The sequence below is a fragment of the Plasmodium gonderi genome (assembly GCF_002157705.1).
Source record: "Plasmodium gonderi DNA, contig: Chr06, whole genome shotgun sequence".
NCBI lineage: Eukaryota > Apicomplexa > Aconoidasida > Haemosporida > Plasmodiidae > Plasmodium > Plasmodium gonderi.
The window spans coordinates 525,249-544,458 of record NW_021628931.1 but is presented as its reverse complement, the minus strand read 5'-3'; the positions used below and the strand labels follow the sequence as shown (position 1 = coordinate 544,458).

General features: G+C 31.5%; 3 protein-coding genes across 3 annotated transcripts; 2 read left to right on the top strand and 1 right to left on the bottom strand.

Annotated features, from left to right (window-relative positions):
* Window positions 1-458: 458 nt before the first annotated feature.
* On the bottom strand, window positions 459-2,816 carry PGO_060970 (glutamine--fructose-6-phosphate aminotransferase [isomerizing]; the record flags this gene model as incomplete). The annotated part of the gene is made up of 1 exon (XM_028686741.1): window positions 459-2,816. One exon carries the CDS (start codon window positions 2,814-2,816, stop codon window positions 459-461), a length of 2,358 nt encoding a protein of 785 aa, XP_028542542.1.
* Window positions 2,817-8,912: 6,096 nt separating this feature from the next.
* On the top strand, window positions 8,913-14,308 carry PGO_060960 (hypothetical protein, conserved; the record flags this gene model as incomplete). The annotated part of the gene is made up of 7 exons (XM_028686740.1): window positions 8,913-9,079; window positions 9,356-9,449; window positions 9,873-9,996; window positions 10,559-10,951; window positions 11,200-13,265; window positions 13,564-13,764; window positions 14,231-14,308. 7 exons carry the CDS (start codon window positions 8,913-8,915, stop codon window positions 14,306-14,308), a joined length of 3,123 nt encoding a protein of 1,040 aa, XP_028542541.1.
* A 1,027-nt stretch (window positions 14,309-15,335) lies between these two features.
* On the top strand, window positions 15,336-18,971 carry PGO_060950 (hypothetical protein, conserved; the record flags this gene model as incomplete). Its single annotated transcript, XM_028686739.1, has 1 exon — window positions 15,336-18,971. One exon carries the CDS (start codon window positions 15,336-15,338, stop codon window positions 18,969-18,971), a length of 3,636 nt encoding a protein of 1,211 aa, XP_028542540.1.
* Between the last annotated feature and the right edge of the window lie 239 nt (window positions 18,972-19,210).

Sequence of the window (19,210 nt, the reverse complement as noted above, 5' to 3'; positions counted from 1 at the left end):
ATCGCTTGTATTCAAGCACCCTCGCAGAAACCCCATTATGCATGAGGAAGACGGACCGGTATTAATCAATAAAAATGAGTTAGTATACATGTATGCGGTGGGCGGGTAAAGTCATGAGATGTTACAGCAGAAAAATGTTAAAACAGGAAAAGGCCGATTGCATGTAATTGTGTGCATGCACATTGGGGAAAAAGAGCTGGATATAGCACAGGTGTTTTCTTGGGTAGAAATACTTAAAAAAGGGAGAAACCAGGTGCAAAGAATAAAAAAAAAAAAATTAATCAAGCAGAAGGGCAGAAGAAGAGGCACATCTAGTTGAGTCGCATCTAGCAGTATCGCATCTAGCCATACCGCATCTAGCCATATCGCATCTAGCCGTACCGTACCTAACACCCCATCTAGTACCCCATCTAGTACCACATCTAGAACCCCATCTAGAACCCCATCTAGCCGCACCCCTACACAGTGACAGTCTTGGCAAGGCATCGAGGGCGATCGGGGTTGTTTCCCTTGGTGAGGGCTGTGTAGTAAGCCATGAGCTGCAAAGGTATGACTGCCAAGAGAGGTGTCAAGAGTCCATTGTTCGGGATCAAAATAATGTGATCTGCAAAGTGTTTGCAAAGAGATTCATCGTCCGTGATACAAATGATATTAGCACCTCTGGATTTTATTTGTTCTGCTGTATTTATCATAATATTCTTGGAATTATCATTAAAAATAAGCATAATAACAGGTATAGATTCTTCACTCCCAAGTAAAGCATATGGGCCATGTTTAAGTGAAGTACCAGTAAAACCTTCACAGTGTATATAAGTTAGTTCTTTAATTTTTAGAGCTCCTTCAAGAGCTATAGGATAGCTTAGTCCATTTCCAATAATAAGAATAGATTTTGTGTTTTCAAATTTATTGGCGAGATATTTGCATTTTTGTTCACATGATTTGACAGTTGTACCTGCATATAGAGGTAATCTGTGTAAAGAATTTATTAATGAACTAATTTTACTACTTGATGAATTGTATGTTTCTTTTTTATTTTGAAAGAACCAGATTGCTATTAATGCTAAGACGGATACTTCTGATGTAAAACATTTGGTGGATGCAACTCCAACCTCTCTCCCAGCATTTAAATAAACACCACGACCTGTCATATTTGCAATAGTAGAACCAACTGAATTGATAACAGATAATTTTTTTAAATTTAAATCATTAGCTAATTTACAAGCTTTTATAATATCTCTAGTTTCTCCACTTTGAGAAATAAAAATAACCCCTTCTTTTTCTTTTGGAATTACAGATACATTAAAATCACATGGATCCATGACTTGTACAGTGTTAAAACAACCTAAATAATTCATAATATATTTTGCAAATAATGCAGCATAGTATGATGTACCACATCCAATTAAAATTAAATTTTCAATATTTGATAATTCTTCTACATATGGATCTAAACCACCTAACTTTACTCCATTGTTAAGAATACTAAACCTTCCTCCATTATTTAATGCTTTCGATAGAGTAATTGATTGTTCATGGATTTCTTTAAGCGTCCAATGTGGAAATGGGTTAGGTGTCTTCTGAATCACAACTTCAGGTATACTTTCAACCCTTTCTAACATTTTCAAATCATTTAATTTGTCTTTATTGATGCATAAAATTTCCCCATTTTTCAAAGATATACACTCATTTGTAAACATAAAAAGTGCTGCATGTTCTGATGCAACAAAAATTTCATTATCTTTAAAACCAATATGCAATGGAGATCCGTTAGCTGCTAATATCATTTCTTCTGGATAATCCTTATGTATTATGCAAAAACTCCATGTGCCTTCTAATTGTCTAATTGCTGAAAGAACCGCATTCTGAAAATTTTCTTTCTGATCTAGAAAATAACCTATTAAATTCGCTACCACTTCTGTGTCTGTATTTGATTTGAATGGGATATTTTTATTTAATAGAAAGGTTTTTAACTCTCGATAATTTTCAATAATTCCATTGTGCACAATACTGATCCTTTCATTGTAATCCATATGTGGATGTGCATTTTCATCTGCTTTACAACCATGTGTAGCCCATCTTGTGTGTGCAATACCTATATTATCATTTTTATGTCTATTCAGGTAATTTCCTCTTAATTTCTCAATTGCATCACATGTAGAATTGCTCGCATATTTTGTTGTTTTCAATGTGTTATTTGTTCGACTAATTGTGGACATCCCACATGAGTCGTATCCTCTATTTTGCAACACTTCTATTCCATCAATTAGAACTTTAGAAGCATCTCTGTCACCTAAGTATGCCATAATTCCGCAACAGCTAACAGTTTCATTCCTCATGTCAGGCAAAAAAGAAAAATTTTTTTTTTTTTTTTTTTTTATCTTTTTTAGACCATTTTTTTCAGATCTGTTAAAAAATTCGTACAAACCATACACGACCACTGCAGTGATAAACAATTTTTCGTTCAATGTGAAATAATTTTGCAAAGGGTTCCTCACAATGCCCTTCTTCTTTCTGTCACGTCGATCATTGTGATGATTACTGTACTGCTTGTCACGACAACATTCGTGGTGCATTCTGTAAGGAGGTTTAATCGCGTGCTCGGCATGATCACGGGGGAGTGCGCACCACCCAATAGCCCCTATACATCTCGGGGACAAGTATAAATGTTGTGTACTTTTTCTGGTGCTTTCTACCTGATCAAATTTGTGCAACGTTTGTCTGAAGTGTGAAAACAGTGTTTTGTCTGTGTGTGTGCAGAAAATATTTCCAACCTTTTTAAGCACTTTGTTCAGCATATTTTTGAACCTAACCTCCATTGCTTCTTGCGACAGGCAGGGATGAACAGTAGTACTAAACGTCACTTGTGCCGATCATGCAAGTCTGCTTCGGCTAGCACCTCTCTATCTTACTATCTACCTGCCACTCTTTCTATTTTACTATCTACTTGCCAATCTTTCTATCTTACTATCTACTTGCCAATCTTTCTATCTTACTATCTACTTGCCAATCTTTCTATCTTACTATCTACTTGCCAATCTTTCTATCTTCCTATCTACTTGCCAATCTTTCTATCTTACTATCTACTTGCCAATCTTTCTATCTTACTATCTACTTGCCAATCTTTCTATCTTACTATCTACTTGCCAATCTTTCTATCTTACTATCTACTTGCCAATCTTTCTATCTTTTTTTTTTTTTTTTTTTTTTCTACGCATGACCTTCATTCCCCTTCATGAAAAATATTCTGTACCCAGTTATACTTACACTTGGCTCATGGTTGTCGATCCTTCCACTTAAGACCCAACCTCATGTATATAGGTGCTGATTTATTTTCATGTAATCTTCCTATTAATTCGGACCTTTTTTTCATCCTCTTTCTTATAGTTTTCACTAGTGAGCAGTTTTTTTTTTTTTTTTTTTTTTTTTTTTTTCCTGTGTGTCCACTTTCTTAGTACTTTTCAAACCCAGGGGTGTTAAAACTTCAACACTTTTTTTTTTTTTTTTTTTATTATTTTTATAGAAACACTTGTTTCTATTCTTGTGCCCATTTGGGGAGTTATTTTATTTTTTCTTTTTTGCTTGTGTTGTAAATAAAACACCATAACTGGGGTTATTTTCAAAAGAGTGATCTTTGAAGAGCTTTTTTACCAATGTGTATTTTTTTTTTTTTTTTTTTTTTTTTTTTTTTTTTGTTCAAAATCTTTTTTTTTTTTTTTTTTTCCCTTTTGGGGTTTTTTTTTTTTTTTTTTTTTTTTTTTTTTTTTTAAATAAATCTCTTTTTTGTGTTTTTTTTTAAATTTTTTTTTTTTTTTTTTTTTTTTTCATTTTTTTTTTTTTTTTTTTTTTTTTTTTTTTTTTTATTATGCTCAAAAAAAGGGATAATAAATTTATAAGAGTCCCGCTTGGAACATCTTAATATGGATTAGTTTGATCCCCTTTTTACTTACTCTTCCGTGTGATAAACAATTTTTTTTTTGTTTGTTTTTTTAACTCACGAAATTTATGGAGTAAATTGGAAACCGCTTAAAAATTAATGATAAGGTCGAAATTTTTTTTTTTTTTTTTTTCTTTGCTTTTATTTTGCTGCGAGGTGACAGAACCTTTTGCTTTAAAATCAGTGCGTGTGTGTGTGAAGCAGTTACAATGGGTAGCAGCAATTACAATGGGTAGCAGCAATTACAATGGGTAGCAGCAATTACAATGGGTAGCAGCAATTACAATGGGTAGCAGCAATTACAATGGATGAGCAGCAATTACAATGGACGAGCAGCAATTACAATGGACGAGCAGCAATTACAATGGACGAGCAGCAATTACAATGGACGAGCAGCAATTACAATGGACGAGCTGCAGTGCAAATTTTTCCTATTTTCCACATTTTACTTTCCCGCACAATTTCCATATTTTCGTGGAATAATAAGAAACACACATAGGACAGCTTTTTATTTGTTCACATATGGACTAAACTAGTCTAGACAAAAAATAATCATGGAGTTTTTCACAAGAACCTTTTCTCATATTCATATCGCCCTTTTTGAAATACAACGCAAATGTTTTGTTACTAAAAAAATTTAAACTTGTTTGAAATAAATATATATATATATATATATATATATATATATATATATATATATTTTTTTTTTTTTTTTTTTTGTCATTATATGTTCATAAAAAATAAATAATTTTTGGAGTAATCAAATCGGGGAGTAAATAAAAATGCTCATTTATGAAGCATGTCTTCTTTTTTTTTTTTTTTTTTAAAACTTGGAAAAATGTACATAATAAGCCAATGAAGAGATATAAGGACGGATTTAAAATGCGTAATAAAAAAAAAAAAAAAATTGTTCGGTCTTTATTGACATTTTGTTGCATTTTTTTTTTTTTTTTTTTGAACCCTTTTATGATTTTCCTCTTTTACCTCATTTTTTTAAAATACATTTTTTATCCGTGTGAGATAATACAAAAGGGAAAGATAGAAAAAATGGGATTACAAATAAAACAATTCTCATGAATTTATTTCATGCCTAATTGAAACATAGGTATTACAACCATATTGGAATTGTTTTAAATATATTTGTTTCTTTCTTTCATTCTTTTCTTTTTTTACTGAAACATTGATTTGGAGATAAATTTAGCAATTTGGATGTGTATAATGCATGTGTGTATATATTTTTTTTTTTTTTTTATCATCCTTTTGGTCCTTTCTTCAAATGTAGAGATGGGAAAAGGTACAAAATAATTCTCTCTCAGAAAAACAAGATCAGATGTCTACCCATTCGATAAAATTTACCATTTTAAAGCTTTAACATTAATATATTTATTTATTATTTTTTTTTTTTTTCTTCTTTTTGTCCACTATTTTGGGGTAAAAATGGAATATTAAGTGGAACTGAAGAAATAATGTTGTAAGGTCTGCTAAAAGAATAATTTTTCTATTGATTTAATAAGTACATAAAAATTGGTCTTTTTTTTTTTTTTTTTTTTTTTTAACTCGCCTCTTCTTACCCCTTTTGCTATTTAAATTCATATAATGCCTTTTTTTTACTTTTTTTTTTTTTTTTTTTTTTTTCACTTCCTCATATTTTTTTAAAAAAATAGGAAAAAAAAAAAAAATGTCTTTGTAATATTCGATACCTACCACTTTATCAATAATCGCTTTAATCTTCCAGCATGTTAAAAATGTTATATTGATATGATAAAAAAAACAGAAAAAAAAAAAAAGGGAGATATATATATATTTCTTCTTCTTTCTTGTTTACCTAACATTAAGGCGAGAAAAACTGGTAAGACGATTTCTTTTTCATGTGGCAAATGGGTACGGATGGCGAATAAACATATGATGTGACAGTACTTGAGATATATATTCAATACATACATAAACATGAATATATTGAATATATATATATATATATATGAATATAAAATAATGCTTGTAAAATTATTTTAGATATACATTTAACATGTAAGCAAAAGTGCCATTCAAAAAACTAACCTGTATTTTGGGCACTTAAAAAAAAAAAAAAAAAAAAAAAAAGTAGGCATAAATTCATGAATAATCATTTAAATAATGCTTCCTAGAGCCGAAACCCCGAAAGCAAATTTTCCGAGACTCAAAAAAATTTCTTCCTGTTTTTACATATCTAGTACATATGCCATTTTTATTTCCCTCGTCCTCATTTAAAATTTACAGTGAGAGGGACATAGATAAAAATAAATCAATCAAATATGTTAGTAAATCATATAAATAAATCATTGATAAATCATTCATGAATCATTAATAAATCATTAATAAATCATTAATAAATCTCTAATAAATCTAATAAATAAACAAGTGATAAATTAAATAAATAACTCTTTGTATTTTGCCTTCGCGCAAAACTGAAGAAATAGATTGGAATAAATAGAAAAACAAACTGAATAAAAATTTAATTTGGCTTTTTATGCATTTAATGTATCCTGGCCTTTCAAAATTTTTTTTTTTCTCACATAACACTTCTGAAACCTTTTTTCCATTTTCTTTTATTCCATTTTTTCTTTTTTTTTGCATACTTATTTTTCGTTAGAATAAAAAATATCATACGATAACATATAGCATATGTTTTCTCGTGTTTTTTTTTTTTTTTTTTTTTTTTTTGCGCAAGTTGATTTTATTTCTCTCCCCTATTCTTGTGTCTTTTACGCACGCATGTCTGTAAGTACACTTCCCTTAACCTATACATGTATATCCGTGCACTGGGACATTGTGTCTATCATACCCGAATATGACAATAACACAAGTGTATGTAGTTGACTCTTGCATCTACATCTAGAAGCAGCATATCATTATGTTTTTGCTTATGTGCTTTACTGTTTTTTTTTTTTTTTTCGCCTGTTTTTAGTTTTATTTCACTTTATATTCTTTTATTTTTACTTTAAAATTAATAACAGATTTATGTTTTTCTTTTAACCCAATAAAATGAATTGCATTGATTCAATTGGGGACCCACTCTATAGTGCCTTTTTCGTTTTTTTTTTTTTTTTTTTTTTTTTCACACGAAAAGGTGGGAAAAATAAGTACAGATTATACACAAGCGCATGAATACCCATCCACATTCTTACTACATAAGTTTGTAATTCACCAATCCTTAAATTAAGGGTCAAATTTTACTCACACGTGAAGAGATCGTAGAGTTTGTAGTGAGAGTGACGCAATCCTTTTGCATTGCACCCTTGTTCCTCATAACGCAATTTTTTTAAAATTCATTAAATTTACCGTATTTCATTTTTTTTTTTTTTTTTTTTTTATTTTCCTCTCGTTTCTACATTTTTTTCTTTCCTTTTCCATTCTGCGCCCTCATTTGACTCTACATTTTTATGTGGTGCAACTGGGTTATAGCATGGAAGAAACAAAAGAAGGAAACGAAACAACTTGAGTTATTCAGGGGAGTGATGATTCCTCACTTATGTGCATCTCATGGGCCATGATTTCACCTGTTACGGGAACGTAGATATATGCACAGTTGTATGCACGTGTAACATAATATATATATGTATATATATATATACACGTACACACATATGCACATACAAACATACATGCATGTATGCAACAATCTAGTAGAGAAAGAAGAGAAGCGTGTTTTTTTTTTTTTTTTCATTTTTTTTTTGCGCGTATATTTTATTCTATACAAACGTTTTCATTACATCAACAACGTTTTTTTTCTTCCTTTTTTTTTCTTCCTTTTTTTTTCTTCCTTTTTTTTTCTTCCTTTTTTTTTCTTCCTTTTTTTTCTTCCTCTTATTTCTTCTTTTTTTTTCTTCCTCTTATTTCTTCTTTTTTTTTCTTCCTTTTTTTTCTTTTTTTTTCTTTTTTTTTTTGGACAATCCAGTATAACAAAATTGGAAAATTTTTTATTTGCATTTCGGAAAAAAAAAATTCTACTTCTGTTGTTGCATCGAGTTGTTGATTTAACACCACAAGCGGAAGAAGCGATTAAATTCCCCATTTATCAATTTTCAAATCGACCGAATGTAATTCTAATAAAAAAAAATAAAAAAAATAAAACGCACACATGTACAAACATAAATACAAACACTCACAAGTTGCGAATAAATATAGAACAAGTGTTCGTAGTTAATGATTTGTACACTCGTCCATTGTGTCTCCCACGTCTGTCGTTTCTTTCTTTTTCATTTCCCTTCTTTATTTCTTTCATTCTTTCATTCTTTCTTTCTGTTTTTTTTTTTTTTTTTTTTTTTTTTTTTTTTTTTTTTTTTTTTTTTTTTTTTTTTTTTTTTTTTTTTTTTTTTTTTTTTTTTTTTTCTTGTGCATGCATATGAGACTTCACTGATTTATGCGCTTCACCACTTTGTGACGTTTTCCTAAATGTCAAAAAGGGATGAACACATTTTTACCGAGTTTATTATTTTATTTTTTTTTTTACCCCTTTACTTAATTGTGAATTCTTCATATTTTTTTCCTTCTTAACTCCTTTACTCATTTTGTCACCTATTTAGATTTAGCAAAGTTTTCATTTTGTTCGTCTACATGCATTAGTATAAATACTTTTATCTATGTTTAAAAAAAAAAAAAAGAAAAAGTTGTGTCAAGATCATTAACAAGTAAATTTACATGTTTTACTAATGCATAAAAGGGACATAGACAGTGTACAATTTTCAAAAATTCAGGAGTTGTATATGATCAGAAATTATTCGGATTGACATTTTTGAATGCTTTTTTTTTTTTTTTTTTTTTTTTTTTTTTTTTTTTTTTTTTTTTTTTTTTTTTTTTTTGTTGTTGTTGTTTCGATTGATATTATGTGCACCATTTCATTAGTAATGATCCCCATGTGCATACCTACCTACATACATGCATACATGTACATATTACACCTGCCTTTTTATAGTTGTACTAATTTTACGGAATACAGATGATGAAAGGTTATGCAAATTATAAAAGAAATGCAATGAATAACACTTCATTTGGAGATATGAGAAAACTCTCCCTAAGCAACCCTTTACACATTACTGACAATGCTTGGTCAACAGATAGAATTACCTTGTCATCAGAGGAATATTTATACTATGTTAATTTGTTCAAGTAAGGAAAGAAAGAACGATAGAAAAAAAAAAAAAAATAAAATAAAATATCTAGCAACTGTGGCTCTTTTCCATGCACACAGGAATGTACAGAAAATGTAGAAAAGGCACAATGGTGGTGTAGAGAAAGTGTGCACAAATTGATGCATATATTTACGTGTATATGCATGACATCTTTTTATACATATATATTTATATGTCTATACACACATTGTTTCATCACCCCTTCATTCGTTTTTGCATTTCTTTTTTTTTTTTTTTTTTTTTCTGTGCACAGCCTGAACGACAAATTTGATAGTCACTTCATTGATAATAAGACAGCTTCGACCTTCCTCCAGAATTCTGGATTATCCATATCGGTTTTGCATTCGGTAAAAGAGAAAGAGAAAGAGAAAGAGAAAGAAAATGAAAAAATAAAATAGCAATCAAATAAATAACAAAATAGTGCCAAAATAAATAGCGAAATAATAATAAATAAGTAAAAATATACTTTCCAAACGAAATTACGTGACATATAATTCCAAAGGGAGATGTGATGAGGAGTTAAACGTGGGGAGGAGATTACATACCTAATCTTTCATAACAGTATTTTAAGCATGTTTATCTCTTCCCCAAGTTTTTACACCCACATTTTTGGCTTCCATTAATTTTATATTCACATTTATGAACAATTTAGAACTCCACATAATAAGGGGGCGGGGAAAAAAAAAAAAAAAAAAAAAATTATTATCTTTTGTTAATTTTTTTTTCTTACCTATACATGTGCAATATATACTCCCCTCTCCCTTTTGCAGATATGGGAATATAGTGATGTCGAAAACAAAGGATACCTGACTTTGGAGGATTTTTTTATTTGTTGTCGGCTAGTTGCCCATGCGCAGAATGGAAATACATTGAGCCCTGACATAATAAATATGCGTAAGTGGAAAGCACACAAAAAAAAAAAAAAAAAAAAAAAAAAAAAACAGACAATCCGATAAGAAAAAAGAAGAAAAAAAAAACAGACAATCCGATAAGAAAAAAGAAGAAAAAAAAAACGGAAAATTCAACAAGCAAAAAAACAGAGAAAACAAAGAAAGAATTCCAATTTTTATGCACGTCGTATCCCCCATGCACTACCATCATCTTATAGCTTACATTGCAATACAATACAATATGTGTTGACCAAGTTGTCGAAATTGCATTATTGATCTAGAGGCAGCAATTTTTTTTTTTTTTTTTACATGTTGGATTGTCTGTTTTTTTTTACGTTTTTAACATATTGTGTGATATATCGCCCTTTTCTTTATCGTTATTACTGTTATTATCATTGCTATTTTTCTTAATATCATTGCTATTTTTCTTAATATCATTGCTATTTTTCTTAATATCATTGCTATTTTTCTTAATATCATTGCTATTTTTCTTAATATCATTGCTATTCTTCTTGTTATCATTGTTATTATTTATTATTTTTTATTTTTTTCGCCCCATCTGGCAGAACCTCCGTGCTTGCCGAGCTTCGACATCATTAGACACAAATCATTTTCAGACATTTCTAACATGGAAGGGAACGTCGAATGGAAGATAAGCTTGAGAGAAAGAGAAGATTATAAACGAATTTTTAAGACCCTAGATATGAATAATGAAGAAAAAATTGAAGGAAGTGTTATTCGCGAATATTACCTAAACACTTCTAACCTGTCTATCTGTGAACTCATGCAAATTTGGAGTATTTCGGATATGGATAATGATGGATTTCTCAACTTTGAACAATTCTGTGTTATGAACAAAATTGTCGAAGTGAGGAAGGAGAGGGAAATTAACATCCCACTCGCTATTCCTGCCGATTTGCTTCACTCGATCAAGTTAGATAGGAAGGCCATAATGGATGGTAAGGACTCAAAAAAAAAAAAAAAAAAAAATATATATATATATATATACATATATATATATATATAAATATATATCAATCGAGTGAGACAACCAAATGGGGTCACTAAAAAATGGCTAAGAAAAAGGAACTAGTCGAAATTGCATCAACCAATCGAGCGACAAAACATTACAATTCCTACTGATTCATCATTTTTTCCATTAATTTTTTGATTCATTTTTGTTTATCCCATTTTCCACCACGTCAAGATGATATAACCTTCAGGAAAATCGAGGACGAAAAAGATAGAATGGAAACTTTCAAGATGTCTTTTGGAGATTTGCTGAAATCTGAAAATGAGAAAAAGAGTGAAAAAAGTAGCAATGAAAAAAACGAAAAGTTAAACATGGAATTTGATTTTTTCGATTTTAAGCAAGATGATAAAAGCGAAAGGGGAGGAGGAGGAGGAGGAGATGAGTCTGAAAAAAAAAAAAAAAAAAAAAAGGATAAAGAAAGGGAAAGGGACAAGGACATGTCTTCAGAAGGAAGCGAACAAAAATCCCTTTTTAAAAACGATTTCCATAGCTACAGTAGACTCTTGAAGAGGCGAGAACATGGAGAAAGAGAAGAAGAAGCTGAGGATGACTATGACAATGATGAAGTAACAGAACAAAATCAACCCACTTCGAAGAGAAAGTTAATCAAAAAATCAGGGAAAAAAAGCTACGGTAGTAATAACCGTAGTTCAGATGACAATACCAGCAGTGGGTCAAGCAAAAAGCATGAACAAAAAAAAAAAAGAGAAAAGAAGAGAGACCAAGCTGATGAAGCGGACGAAGCTGATGAAGCGGACGAAGCAGACGAAGCGGACGAAGCAGACGAAGCGGACGAAATGGACGAAATGGAAAACGGTGTGAAGCGGAGAAATAAAAAAAAGAAAAAGGAAAAAGGAGAAAAAAGGGCTAAGGACAAGACTAGTAAACCAAAGGGAGGGAAGAGCAGAGAAGACAAAGATAAAGACCAACGTAAAGACCAACGTAAAGACCAACGTAAAGACCAACGTAAAGACCAACATAAAGACCAACGTAAAGACCAACATAAAGACCAACGTAAAGACCAACATAAAGACCAACATAATGAACAACATAATGAACAACATAATGAACAACATAATGAACAACATAATGGCCAACATAAAGAAATGGAGAAGAAGAGAAATAAGGAGAAGCAAAGGGTGACGACGACAGGGGGGGGTAGAGAAGGAAAAGTAGATAATGGAAAAAACAGTAAGAAATTGAACTTGGAAAAATTTTTTGGTGAAGATGAGGAAGAGAGGGAAAAAAATGGAGAAGAAGAAGGAGCAAGTAACAGTAACCCGGAATCGATGAAAAGTGTGAATTCAAAAGAAAAGGGAGAAGAAAGAAAGAGAAAAAATTCTCAAAGTGAAAAATATTTCACCAAATTGATTGATTTTAACTACTCTGATTTAAAAAATTACAACATTGAAAGTAAGGATGTTTACAAGATTGAAGAAATTAATCGAAAATTAGAAGAAGAAATTAAAAAAAAAAAAAAAAATGTTGATAAGAAGAAAAAGCAAGTAAACTGTCTTGCGTATGTATACGAAAGTGAGCTAAAAAAATATCAGTGTCTGAAGGAAGAGAGAAGAAATTTAGAGTTTATAAATCTATGTTTATATAAAGATATAAAATATAAAAAAGAAAACATTCGAAACATTAAAAAAGAAATTAAAGAATTAATTGAAGACATTAACAAAATTAATATAGAAAATGTTAACATAAACAAAGAGTATATAAAAAAAGAAAAAGAAATTAAGTCAATTGATTATAAGAGAAAAAGTTTGAATTCCATAATTGATAAAGAAAAAAATGATTTGAAAAAAGATGAAAGAAATCTAATCATTTTAAAAAATATGATACATTATCTGAGAAAACAAAAAAATAGAGCTGTGAAATTACAAGAAAATCTAAAAAATAGATATGACATAACAAATTCTGATCATCAAATGTTAATCAAAAATATTATGCACCAACAAAATTATCTGAACAAAATTACGAATAAACGCCTCAATGTTCAAAAAATAAAAAATCAAAATATCATCTTGTTTAATTCGCTAGCCAATCAATCCGTTTTACTCGACATGCAAAATGCTCATCCAAGTTTCCAGCAAATGTTTGACAAAAGGGGAGGAGAGGGAGGAGGAGGAGGAGGACATCCCGATGGAAATCTTATCCCCACGAATTCCCCCATGTTCAGTGAACACAATTTTCACAGGAAGTACTTAACTGATAGGAAGGGAATTCCAAATAATCAGGTATGGGCATTCACAAAACATATTCGTAAGATATATAATCACTTTGAGTGCAACCCAATCTCGTCCCATATGTGTGTATCTTTCTACCAAGGGTGGTGCACACGTCTTGTCCCTTTTCCACTGCCCTATTCATTGGTCATGGTTCATTCATTTGTCTTGTTCACTTATTGCCCCGTTTATATATTTGCCCCGTTCACTTATTGCCCCGTTCACTTATTGCCCCGTTTACATATTTGCCCCGTTCATGCGACACACGCACCCCTTTCACCTTGAATGACCTCCAAACTCTCTTTTACAGCACGATGAACCGAAGAACTCAAAGAAAAATTTGGACATCTTGGAGCAGATAAAAAATGGAGACAGTGTTGATATATTTTCAAGCATGGATGATGATACTGAATCGATAAGATGTGAAGACGAGGAGAATGAAGTGGAAGGAGGAGAGTACGAGGAAGAGGAGGATGGAGACGACACGGATGAGGAAGTCTTGGGTGTACAGGTAAGATGAAGCCAAGGTGAAATAAGAAAAGGCACCACACATATGTGCATACCATATAAATAAGGTTCATATTTAATGGAGTGAGGGGAAGAGAGCTCGCACGACCCCAAGACCAAATAAGAAACGTGTTCATACGGGCTTAATTTGTTATTACATAATATTTAACTATTTAATTAGTTCGTCCATCTATTTAATTAGTTCGTCATCTATTTAATTAGTTCGTCATCTATTTAATTAGTTCGTCATCTATTTAATTAGTTCGTCATCTATTTAATTAGTTCGTCATCTATTTTATTGGTTCGTCATCTATTTTATTGGTTCGTCATCTATTTAATTAGTTCGTCATCTATTTAATTAGTTCGTCATCTATTTTATTGGTTCATCAACTATTTAATTAGTTCGTCAACTATTTAATTAGTTCGTCAACTATTTAATTGTTTATTTTATTTTTTTTTTTTTTTTGAAGGGGAACAATAACATCGAAGGATTGGCCAACTTAATGTCAAAGGATCTCATCCTAAAGAGTGTCGACAATAGCTCATAACCTGAAGCGCCTTCACCCCACTCCACTTGTTATACTGTGCATGTGGATGTGTGGATGGATGTACGTTTGTATGCATGTCGGTTTGTATGCATGTATATTTCTCTTCCCTTTTTAAATGCACGATTCCGGCGTTTGTGTCTCATTTAGTCACATTTTCTCGTCTTCACCGTTTACACGTTTATGTTTGTTGTATATATATATATATATAGTGTCGTGATTTTAGGACGTTATGTCTTTATTTTTTCTACTTTGTGTAATTTTATTCTTTTTTGTTTCATTTTTATCTTTAATTATATCACATTCCTACGCACGAACTTTTGTCCCCTATGCGTGTTGGATACTCGTGGGTGTAGTTTTTATTACCATTTTGCATTATGTGTCACATAGGAAATTTTTTTTTGTTGTATCCCTAACGAGGTTTCGTTGATTTGGCTGATTTTATTTTTTGAGGGTTTTCTTTTAAGCCTGTTAACAAAAAACATTCCCCCTCCCAGATCTTTTTTTTTTTTTTTTTTTTTTTTTTTCTGTTGATAAAAGATTTTAATAAATTTACTTTTTTTAAAATTCATTTAAGATTTCCACAAAAAGGTAGAAAAAGTGTCGCCTTGATTTGAGCGACATAAATTGTGTGGTTGGTGCTGATCAATCAGCTGCACCCTATACATATGTCGCGAATTTGTGGTTTTTTTTTTTTTTTTTTTTTTTTTTCTCCTCTTTTTTACATACGCTCACCGAAAGGAGATCATACCTTTCCCCTCCTCCCCCTTCCCAGAACTTCTTTCCTCCCAAATATTAATTAAATTTCGCCAACTGTAAAATGTAGCTATGATCACATATGATACAAGCATGTATACATATATATATATGTATACATGCTTGTGTGTATTAACACGACTTGAATCAGGTCAACTGCACTCGTTTGACTTCTATCAACTGCATTACATGCAAATGTTGTTGAGGGAAAAAAAAAAAAAAAAGAGACAAAATGAAATTAACTGTGAAAACACAACACACAAGGATCACAGAGATGATGGTGAAGAAGAAGATAATGAGTACAGTGGAAAGGATGTTGCCACTTTTTATGAACAGTACCCAGCATCACTTTTCCAAATGGAAAATAGAACACATAGTTCCTCTCTATGAAAGAAAAAGTAGATCAAAATTTAAGAGAGAGAAATTGATAAAAAGGACTAAAGTGAAAATTTTACATTTACGTCAAAATTTGATGGATGATGGGTTGAAGTGGAAAAGAGGCAGTAGAATTGGTAACATTACTAACACTGCTTATTTTGGAAAAAAACCATCAACAGATGAATTTCAGAGTGATCTTTTGTGCAATTCAAATGAGACCATTCAGATTGATAATAACACACATGTGGAAGATTTATCAAAAGGAATGTTAGATGAGTTAGATGCTTCTTCTTCTCCTACTTTTACACAGGTTAAGAGATTATATTTCTCTCTTAAGAAGAAGGGGAATGAAGCTCTCGTTCAGTTTGTAAGTAATTCAGATTTCTTACGTATATGCATTTTTATGACTAGGAAGAAGATAAGGAATCGTGTAGTGGAAGAGGAGTTCCTGTTGCGGGTCTCCAGAGAGCTTGACGAGGTTCCCCACAGTCCCACCGATTCTGCATCTGGCGGTCCTACCGATTCTGCGTCTGGCGGTCCCACCAATTTTGCGTCTGGCGGTCCCACCGATTCTGCTTCTAACCGTCCCACCGATTCTGCTTCTAACCGTCCCACCGATTCTGCTTCTAACCGTCCCACCGATTCTGCTTCTAACCGTCCCACCGATTCTGCTTCTAACCGTCCCACCGATTCTGCTTCTAACCGTCCCACCGATTCTGCTTCTAGCCGTTCTTCTAATTGCCCGACTCGGGAACCCTTACTGAGCGAAAACAACTTCTGCCACTGGCTGGAGTTCATTCACCACATTGGGCTAAACGGCTTAGGAACATGCAGAGAAAGAAGTAGCAAAAAATGTAGTGTCGAATGGAACTTTAAAAAATTAAAACACACATATAATGGAATAATGAGTAAAATTACAAATGAAATAGTACTAAATAAGGAACACATTATTAACATACTTAACATAAATGATAAACATCTATATTTTGATGAATTCCTTTTTGATTATTTTGATTTGACAATATCGATGAACTTTGAAACGTATGATGAACATGAAATAACATACATATGTAAGCACTTGAGCAAAATATTATTTTCTCTATCCCTGCAATTAAATGGAATTAAATGTGAATCAAATGTGCAAAGATTAGTAAAGAGGTATATATGCAAAAGTTTAGTTTTTTCATCTGAATTCGACATAAAGGAATCATTAGAAGGTGAAGAAAAATTCAGATATGATTCCCCAAAACAAGGGGATCAACAAATCTCAGCAGCATCTAATTATCACCTGGAACCCGAATGTGCTGAACCCGTTAAACTAGTAGAGAGTTTGAAGTCACGAATTGTGCAAAGTTCTTTTGTGCAGACACTAAACAAGAAGTTGAAGAAATGTGTACATGAATACAAATATTACAACTTGGTTGATATTCTAGAATTTTACACTCTATTCGATATAAAGAAAAAAGACATGAGAAAGAGAGTAATAAATGAAGTAGACAAATTTATTAACATAATGAAATATGGATATCATGCTAAAGCACTAATTTTATTTAGTTTAAATAGAAAATATTTAGATGAAGAAAATGAAAAAAGTGTTAGGAGGTTAATAAGACGAACATCTCAGATGTTACATTTTTATTGGCCACCTGAGTTTATCATAGAAACAATTATTGCTTGTTGTTCTTCTTTTTTAAGCTTAAGCTATAGAGAGGAGAAAGGAAAAAATAAAACATTACGGAATTTATTTTTATACTTGAAAGGGAATGTAAAAAAATGCATTCACCCAATTCTTTTAATAAATCTTTTAAACTCGTTAGCAAGTGTAGGAATAACACATTTTACAGTTTTTAATCATATTATTAATTATGTAAAAAAAAAAAAAAATTCAATAAATGAGGCTTACATTGTCCTTATATTAAAACATTTGACAAAATTGGGATATCCAAATGATGACTTATTCTATTCATTCTTATTCTCAGAAAATGCACTCAATCGAATCTCGAAATTGCCAAATGGATCTCTTATTAGTTTACTGCATATAATAAATTACTACAAGAATGGCAATACTTTCGACAGGAAAAAAAATTTTTACTTGGGAAATGTTTTTGTTAAATCCTCTATGCTATCCTTTTATGTTGAGTATGTTATGTTTTTGTTGTTGACCAGACAGGGGGTTCTTGCATCTCAATGCCATGCCCAAGGTGTCACATTCAGCACAGGAGGAGGAGAGGCAGAAAATGTGGAAGACGAAGGGGAGACGACGAAAAGGAGGGGGCGCAATTTTCTCGACACGTCTTCGCCTTACCAGCTAGCGGCTTTGAATTATAACACACTGAAGGAAGACGTGTTCATGCAACTGTTGAATGGGTTAACGAATTTAAAAATTACAAATTTGGACATGCTGCAGTATGCTATAGATTATATACATATGTGTCTAAAGAGGATAAATGAAAATCACGTGATGACTGTTTTTCAGTTCATTTCGGAACACTTTATGAGTTTCCAATCGATTGGGTATTCGATCACACGTCTAACTTATATATATTTACACCAAATTGCAGAAAACAATATTTTGAAATTACCTGAAGCGTACTTGCCCCACTGTGCTTTTTCAACTTTATCATTTTATTTTATCGAAACTGTCTTAAAAAATAAAAAGAATAATGTGGATTTAATTGAAAAGACCATGATAATTTTTACTGACAAAATTAGGGGAGGATTGAAAATATTAATACAAGAGGGTAAAGAAGAAGAAGAAGAAAAAAAAATGTGTAAATTGCTACATATAATTTCTGCAGTACTACAAATGATATATGTAAAAATTGAAAGGAGATTACCTGACAAATTGTTTAGCTTCTGCAGACATGTAGAAAAACATTTTTCACAAATGGAAGGGGAGGTTACCATGGGAATTCGGAATGAAGAAAAAATGTCAGCTAGCCAACATTATATTTTTTTTTTTTCTGACTTGTTCAGGCAAAAAAAAATTAATCATTTTGTGAATTTTTTTAGCTACCCATACACCATTGATATTGTCATACCAGCTGATAAAGAGGAAATGAAAAAAACAAGTGAACGGAGGGAAGAAAGCGAAGAAGAAAAAGGAGAAAGTAATACACGCACAAGTACCAAAAAGAAGGCCTTATTCATAATCGATAATTTTGATAGGATGTATTTAAAGAATGTACAATTGGGGAAATTTTTTAAAGACAAAATTTGGGAAAAATCCACAAATTGTACCGGTTCCGTGCAGGATGGGGGACGCAATCAATCGGAAGTAGGAGAAGTGGGAGATGTGAAAGAAGTGAAAAAAGTAAAAGACTTGTTAGACGAAGACGGATGTGGACTGATCGAGGGAAGAGACAAATATCTCCATGTTGGAGACGAGAAGATAAAGAATATTGTTTTTGAAGATAATAATATAGGAACATGTCTAAAGCCATATGAAGCAATTAGGGAATGGTTTCTAAACAATAACAATTACTCAATCTCATATATATCAGTATCCGATTGGGAATCGAAATATATGTGAAGTTATATTTGTGGTCATATTATTGCAGACGTGAATTTAACAGCTGAAACGGAAGAAAATACGAATTAAAAATATAGGATTGCACGAATATGTATTTTTGTCTGTATGTTCAGTTCGTGTATAAAATATATACATCCCCTTGTGCTTATATCCTCATATAAAAGTATGATGGGCTTAATTTTTCATATGGGGTGACACTCACAAGGGGTATTATATATCATTTTATACATATGCATGTG